Below are 8,499 nucleotides of genomic sequence, written 5' to 3'. Positions count from 1 at the left end.
AGGTCCCCCCTCAGCCTTCTCTTGCTGAGGCTGAACAGGTTCAGGTTCCTCAGTCTCTCCTCATAGGGCCTGTCCTGCTGCCCTCTCACCAAGCAGGTGGCCCTCCTCTGAACCCTCTCCAGGCTGGCCACATCCTTCTTGAAGCGTGGCGCCCAGTACTGGACGCAGTACTCCAGCTGCTGCCTGACCAAAGTTGGATAGAGGGGGAGCATCACCTCTATGGACCAGCCTGAGATGCATCTTTGGATGCATGACAAGGTATGGCTGGCCTTGCTGGCTGCGGTCTGGCATTGGCGGCTCATGTTCATCTTGGAGTCAATAATGACTCCAAGATCCCGTTCCGTCTCTGTGCTTTCAGGAGGGGAACTCCCTAGCCTGTATGTATGCTGTGGATTCCATCTCCCAAGGTGCAGCACCCTGCATTTGTTCAACACCACGTACCACTCTATTCATTATGCAAACTAACCAACTATTATAAAAAAAAAAATTAATTTGCTCTCTTCCACAGGGAAGTGAATTGAAAAGCCACCTGCCATGACTGTTGAGAAGTAACACTTCAACTCTCTTGAAGCATTTTCAGTATAACGCTGGATCGCTGAAATCTGTGATCCGGGGAATGAAAATAGATTTGAAGACAAATATTTTGTTTGTATTTTGAGTTAGAGTTTGGTAACCATAAAAAAAATCCTTCATGCACTGCTAATTTTGTTCATGTTTACAGCAGCTGTTAAGCCAGAAGAAGACATAAGCTGTTATAAGGTGTTTATATAGTGCAAATGAAACTCAAAGGCAAATATTTATATTTATGAGTCAAGGGACACTGATCAGTAATCAAGTGCATGCATAAAGCATATGCAAAGTTTTGAAGACCAGATGTAGGGTTGAGTATGCAAAACACAGATGCTCAACACTGCATGTATAAATGACTACTTATTTACAGTTGCCACTATGCTCTTCTGAAATAAGCTTTCTAGCAATGTTGTGGAGTGTTATACGTATACACATGATCAGAGTATTTGACAAACTGGAAAAAGCCCAGCAAAAAAAAAAAACAAAAGGTGATCAAGGTGAAAAAACAAACTGGAAAAGGTAGTGGCCAGGGAAGAATTAAAAGCAGCATACAAAGCATATTGTATTTATGTGCCTGTCACGCCTTGTTTTGGAAAGGCAGAATGAAGAAAAAAGATTTCTCTAGTCTTCTCTATCGTAGCACTGGCTCAACCAGGACTGAAGCTTTCGGCCGCATGGAGCAGGGACAAATCCCGTTATCAGCATCACTCCCACTCCTCCTGCTGCAGGGCCAACAGCTACTACCAATTCGGCAATGGGTTAACCTTGTAGCTCTGGGCCTTGCAGCTGGGGGAAGATGCTAACAACAGGACTTTACCCTGCTCCGTGCAGCTAGAAGATTCAGCGCTGGCCAAGCCACTGCTGAGCACAGTCCTCTGCCACCGTTCAAGGGTTCCCCTGCCTCCATTCCAGCACAGAAATCAGGTTCCTCATTGTAAGGGAAGAGGAGAGACACGGGTGGCAAAGAGTAAGACAACGGGGTTGGAAGGGTGCTTGCAAGCAGCCATCCCGTCGCCAAAGCTACAGAGCCACACAGGGATCCTTCTTCTCCCGGTGTTTCCGGAGGGGAGGAGAAAGGAACGTGAGCTCCTCCATAAAGAGAGACTCAGAGCAGACAAAGGGAGAACAACCAGAACCAGAAGTTCCTGAATCCAATAGAGTGAGAGTGGGAACAGCTGAGAGCATCCAGGAGGCTGCAAGGAAGGCTCTTCAGGGAGTCAGCTCTAGAGAGAGAGCTGAGGGGGAAGAAGCCAAAACAAAGCAGCTTTCAGGTAACCTGAAAACTCAGCAGGGCAGCCCAGCAAAAAGGACTGAGAAGGAGGAACTGTAAAGACCTAAATAGAAGGACTGAGAAGGAGGTACCATACAGATATGAATAGAAGGACAGAATAAGTTAAATTTGTTTTATCCACCTAGGAACAGGGGAAGAACCCTCCTAGACAGAGCGATAATGAAGAGTAATTATCTGCACATAAGCTGGGAGGCTGTTTAAACACAAGTCAGTTCATTTTCTAAGGCCCTGGTGGAGGCTAACCAGGACAAAGTTGGTGGTGACTTATTTGAGTCAGAGGCATAGGAAGGACTCTGATAGACTCTGGCAGATTATATGTTAACTATAAGTTAACACCGGGTAGAACAGAAGAGGGTATAGGGGTTGGTGGAGCCCTCACTATACTAAGGTGGATATAAGGACCAATTTGTGCAAAAAGCTACACGCCCAGACATTTCTTCTTTTCTCCCTTATCAGCAAGTTGTGGCAGGTGAAGAGTGTGGGTGTGCAGAATATTGCATCAAGAAGAGTCCTGGCAGCCTTCAGCCAGCCAGCTGAACAGCAACGACTACTTTAGTAGAAAAAAAAAGAAAGGGAAAACTTTATGAAAGTGATAACCATCTGAGAGACTAACTGATTACTTAAATTGAGGCGAGACTAACATCAATGACACTTTAAGATTCATCAGGAATGGACACTCGCTTAAGACATGCACCCCCAATTCTGAATGGGGAAACAGGGAAACAATGTGTGTGGTATGTGAGTAATTACAGGATTTGAAAGGTGTGAACATCAGAGAGGGTAGGAATTTCCTAGACTATTTTAATGAGCTTGAACTCTAAAGAGATGAAATTAAGAAAGGAAAAAAAATCTAGGGAAAAATTTCCTAATGGTTCAAGTACCAATTGGTTCAAGTACCCTACAAAACAGTCTCCACAGAAAAGTAGCAGAAGCTTTATTGTTTAGTACATATAAAAACAAAATTGAACAAAGCACTGGTAAATATGCTGTAAGCAATAATCCTACAGTAGCTCGATGAAATAGGGTAATCTAACAGGCCTTCTCTAAGTTTATGATTGACATAGAATTGCTGTAGGACATGAATTATTTAATCCAATGTTCCTATTTTTCAGAATTTTTTTTCTTGGCCTCAACCAGAAGTTTGCAAAGTTATGCTCAAGTTACCTTCCAGACATGCAGTCCCACAGCCTGGTAATTCTTTCCTTGGATGCCTTCTGCCAAAGATGGACTGTCCTTTGCTACGTGGGTCAGAGCGTGAACTCGTCCAGCCCAGTCAGCACTGTACTTCCTGTGTTTCTGCAGAAGAGCAATGCACACCTCACTCTGCTCACACACTTTCAGCCAAAACTTGGGGTTGGAAGGAAAGCTGCTGTTGTTACGGCAACCACCTGCAGACTGGCCTTTCACCCATGATCCAAAGAGATTCTGTGTATGACTGAGCACTTTCTCTAGTGAAAGAAAAAGGTAGAGAAGATCAAGCACTGGAAACAAATCATACCTGTGCAACAAAAGTTTGGACTAAAAGAATCACCGGATTGGAAACAATGCTGTAGCAGTGCTGCAGCTCCTTTTGAGAGCTACCCTCCATGACCAAGATCTCAACAAATGTAACACCCAAGTCAAACAGATAATGGGAGTGCAAAGGACTTTATTTTTAGAGGTCAAAATGTAGGGTATTTTTGTGGCCATGAAACTGAATTCTATGTGAAAGGGATTGTCACAGTGATCTCCAACAAAACTTGCCTCACAAAAGGACTAGCCCCTCATCAGGCGTCCAGACACAGAAAGTTATGTCAGCCTAAAGAAAGCTTAAAACTCCTATATAGACTACAATTTTCTCTCTCCCTTCTTTCCTTCCAAACAGCACCAAAGACAGGAAAAACCTGTGTGTGAGAGGAGACAGGAAAAATAAAGGTATTTCTGGTTTTCAATAAGCCGGGGGGCAGGAGACAAGACAGATACTGCCGCAATGAGAGCCATTAAATAACCTAAAATAAAGGTGACCTTTTCTACAAACATAGGCCAATGTTAAGTTTAGACATTAGTGAACATACATTTGTCAAAATTGCAATAAACTATGCCATGGGTCACCTTGAGCTATTTAACAGAAGCACCTACTCTTCTGGATATGAAAAAGGCAGGGCTTAGGGAGCATACAAGCCTAGGGCCTGTAAACTGCAAAGGAAAAAACAACTGAGCAGTGTGGCAGGCCAATAGGGGGCACTACTGTGCTGAAACACTCACCTCACTGTGCCCAACCAAAAACCAAGCTTCGAGCGCCTTCCCCGGGGTGCCTACGTCTGGCCGACCCCCTTCCTGGAACACATGAGCAAGCCTGGGGTAAGCGCTGCCACCACCCAGGGTCTGGTTTTTGTTAGGCCTCCGTGTCCCTCCAGGGTACACAGACCCTGTAGACCTTGAGGGTGCATAATCCACCATGAGTTTCTGAGCTGCTTCGTTTAGCCTGAAGCATCCACAAGCTGCCTCCTCTACACCAAGAATGTAAAAAGCCAGGCCCGCCTTAGCCAGCTTAGTAAGGTGAGCTACCAAGGCTGTTCCCCTCCCTCTTAAGCGCACGCTGCAAAGCATGCTAGAACAGATAGATTTATTGATTGAAGAGGGACAGGGTGAGGAAGGAATACAAAACAACAGAATATAGATAGAAAATTACCCTTGAGCAAAACAACCTAGGCTGATTTCATTTTGACATGCAACTAATGCACTTGATTCTAAATTCCTAGCTAAATTTTTCAGGTAAGTTACTCACATGTTCATCCAGAGACTGATAGAGCTCTGGAGGCTGATTGTTTGTTTCCCTGTCCCAAAATGTCTGCCTGCCTTCCAGGAAGAAAGTACCCTTAAAAATAACTCCTGCTGCCCTCATCACCTGGACCCAGTCAGGAACAGGTGTTATTGGATGCAGACCACTCAGTTTGAAAAACATCAGCACTCCCCTAGTGGAGTGACACTGCCTTAAGTCCATCCTTCCAGGTGTGTAAACAAGGACCAGGGGCAGAGGAATTCCTACAGCTTAGCTCCCTTGGTGACCAGGCTCAGTTGCCTAAGCAATCATGTTGACAGACACTTTGCAAAAACAGAGAAGGGAAAAAAAACCTAAAGAGGGAGCAGAGCTGTTTCACTATTAGGGGTGAGGCAGATTGGGGGCTGATTTTTCCATAAGCAGGAAGGCTGCAGAGTAGTTACTGGCTGACACCCAGGCTACCCTGCAAGTAGGACACTGCTGGCTTGCAGGGGACTAGGACTCAGGGTAGGGTAGCTTGGAATTTGTGGTACAGTCAGGGAAGTAAGGCTTTATATTCAGACCCATAATGGAGCTTGTGTTATAGCCAGAGGGCTTATGCCTTTGTGATAGTTTAAACTGGCAGACTGGGTTGGGACTATCAGAGATGATGGAGTCTCAGTAGCTTCTGAGCAGGGTGGAGACAGCCAGGGGGCCCAGTGCTCAAGAGAGGCAGACACCAGGGCCCAAAGCCAAAGTAGGCGACTCAAAAGCTTAAACCCAGATACCAGGTCCAATCCAGTGGGCCTGGGCTGGAGCGCCCAGCGAGAGTAAAGGGGCAGAGGCCACAAATAGCCCGTAAGGCAACATGTGCCCTGGAGGCACAGACTGGCCAGGACAGCCAACCTAAAACATGCACAGGATAACTCCAATAAAAGCGTATCACACGAGGGAAAAGGAAGGATACCCTAGAGTCTAAGTAGAACAGGAACTGTGTGGCCATCAGGGGGTCACGGCCACCTCTGGGCCTAGGCACATGCTACAATGTGAAATAAAAATATACAATTTAAAATTCATCCTGCCAAGAAGTGTCTGCATGAAGCACACTTAAAAGCCTTCCCACCTCTGAATGAAACTGTTCTGCACAGTCAGGAAGCTGAAAGGATCCAAACCGACTCCAGACACATGAAATTCAAATTCCTAATAAATGAAATCATATTGCCAGAAGGATCATTTTTTAATCTTTCCCAGGATACAGTGTATCTAGGGCTCTTTGTAATTGAGGTCACAGTGGAAACTAATTCTGCAACAGCAACCTCTCAGTATTTCAACAAAATTAATTCATTCCATCACCAAGAAACACCTTTGATCCCACCCCATGAAGATACCACTCAGAATTTAAAACGTTCACTGCTGTGATGTTTTTTGATGACTAACTACTTCTATCGTGGTTATTTTAGAGCACTGATTCTCAACCAGTATGTCACAGCACCCTGGGGTGCCTTAAGGTCCACACTGTTAGCACTGTTAGCAGCTCGCACAGATTATATTTGGAATACTATGGACTCCTATTTAAAAACTCTGAGTTTGTCTTGTGAGTCACGCTTGCACACCTGAGTGATCTGCAACAGAAAAAATGCTCTTTTATTTTTCCATAGTCAAAAAAAATGAGTGAAAAATGCATGAGGGGAAGTTTCTGAGGAGTACCTTGAGTCTAAACAATGAATGAGTCTAAACAATGAATCTAAAACATTTAAGAACCATTGTTTTAGAGCGTGAGCTGTCACACTTTTGTTCAATGGTGCGACCCAGATGACAACTCAAAACCAGCTTCTTCTACCTATGACAGGGAAGGCACAAACTTTCAGCTTGGCATCAGCAACATCTTTCCTCAAGCCCTCATCTACCACGCTCTTCTCATAGACCTAACTTGACCCCTTATATATTTCTCTCTCATGTTTCCCAGCTGCAAACTGGACTCAAACTCTCAGTCCTCCACATCTTGTTGTCCACACACTATGGAATAATGCTGTCATATGAGCTAGAAACTTGACTGGGATGACCTAGCGAGGGCTGATCTTGCCTTAAGTAGAACCCTGTGGACAAGATGACCTCAGGAGGTCCCTTCCAGATGTACTTTCCTACGATCCTATGAGTTAGGAACACAATTCTTTAGTAAACTCCACAAGCTTGGAAAAGCAAAGTCCATGCCTGAAGCATCAACACTTCAGTCATCCACTCTAAAATTACCATACTTATTAGAATCTAAGATGACCCTAAATTTAAGATAACCACCCAGTATTTAGATTCTATATGTGGATGATTTATAAATGTGTCATGAGATTTTTCAGGTGTAGAACCTGAGAGGCTGCGGCAACAACATGACGGTGGACGCGCTCATCATGGGGACGCTTGGAGCCTGGGACCCCAGCAACGAGAGCGTCCTCCGCGCCTGCCGCATCTCCCGCCGCTACACCAAGCTGATGCGCTGCCTCATGGTGTCTGACACCATCCCACAACATCTACGTGGAGCACATCACGGGCCACCGCCAGTAAACTGACCCCACCAGATGAGCCACTGCCGGACCGGACCCAGAGGGCACCACTGCCTGAACCGCTCCCCCGCGTCACTTCACGTCGAGAGGATTCCTCCGCCACAGACAACCCCGCTCCACCCGAAGAGGACCCCTGCGATCGGACTTTATGGACTGAGACGCTTTCTCCAAGCCACTTCCTCCAACATTGCGGACCACTGTAACGGGTTTGTGTGTATCTATGTCCTTTCTCTCTCAGCGTCACAAACCCCACCCCCTTCCCATATTCCTCCCACCCCCCCGGGCTTAGTTGGCTAACATTGTATCACTTGTAACCTAGGCGCGTTCCCCTCCTCTCCCCCATCCCTCTATTGTTAGTCCCTCGCTCGGGCACTTTGTATTTCCATCTCAGCTTTGTCATCTTTTTACTGGATTCCCCATCCAAAACATCTACTAATAAAAGTCAATCTAAGTATTCAAGGATTGCCTTAAATTCAGGGAAAGCAGTGGTTGGGGGGAGGAGTCAGGCAGCCCCTTTGTCCTCTGCCCCCTCCCCACTTCTTTCCCCTGCAGCTTTCCTGCCCCCCTTGCCTCCTGTACTCCCCAGCCCCACCTCCCCCCAGACTCTACCCTTTAAGGTCCACAGTCTCTGCTTCTTCTCCCCCCACCCTTACTGTCACACATTGCCTGGACTCTACTTCTACCCAGAGCACAGCACATAGAAACGCAGCCCCTGCCAGGCCAGGCAGCAGCATCAATGCAGCTGCTTGGCCAAGCAGCAGCATTGGCACTGTTGATTAGCCAGGCAGCGGACAAAGTTTCCACACGCTCCATGCCTGGGAGGGAATCCAGCCCGAGCCGCAGCTGAGCTGCAACATAACAGTAAGGTGGGGGGAAGGAGGCAGAGCAGAAGCTGCAGAGGGCAAACAGCGTAGAGGACCAGGCAGCTGCTGTGGATCTGACTCTGGCCTCAACCCAGGCTCAGGGCCAGAGACACAGTTGCAGCAACTGCCTACTCCCACCCCACTTTGTACATAAATCTAAGATGAGGGCCTTTTTATGCTGTTCATGGTGGGGGGACACCTCATCTTAGATTCAAGTAAATATGCTACCAGTGAACAGGAAGAGGTGTTTTTTCCACCAGTAAATCAGAGAAATGTAGACAAGGAGAAAAGTGAACAAGTTAAACTTAATTAGTACACACCCTAATTAAACTTAATTAGTCCAATTGCATATTCAAACCTCTCCCAGAACTTTCTAAGGAAAGCAGATCTTATGATGACAGGCTGAGAGCCACGGGACTCTTTAGCCTGGAAAAGCGCAGGCTCAGGGGTGATCTGATGGCCACCTATAAGTTTATCAGG

General features: G+C 46.3%; 1 protein-coding gene across 4 annotated transcripts in view; it reads right to left on the bottom strand.

The window, feature by feature from the left end:
• CAPN10 (calpain 10) overlaps window positions 1-8,499 on the bottom strand; it is a 27,171-nt gene that overhangs the window by 9,493 nt on the left and 9,179 nt on the right. For all 4 annotated transcript variants that reach the window (XM_019532846.1, XM_019532845.1, XM_019532847.1 and 1 more), the window contains one exon: window positions 3,026-3,309. In XM_019532846.1, coding sequence (XP_019388391.1) covers window positions 3,026-3,309 — 284 coding nt within the window. The remainder of the gene's footprint in view (window positions 1-3,025; window positions 3,310-8,499) is intronic.

The sequence above is a fragment of the Crocodylus porosus genome, unplaced genomic scaffold (assembly GCF_001723895.1).
Source record: "Crocodylus porosus isolate Cpor-Errol unplaced genomic scaffold, CroPor_comp1, whole genome shotgun sequence".
Lineage (NCBI taxonomy): Eukaryota > Metazoa > Chordata > Crocodylia > Crocodylidae > Crocodylus > Crocodylus porosus.
Note: the sequence above shows the minus strand (reverse complement) of the source record. Positions and strands in the feature narration are given on the sequence as shown.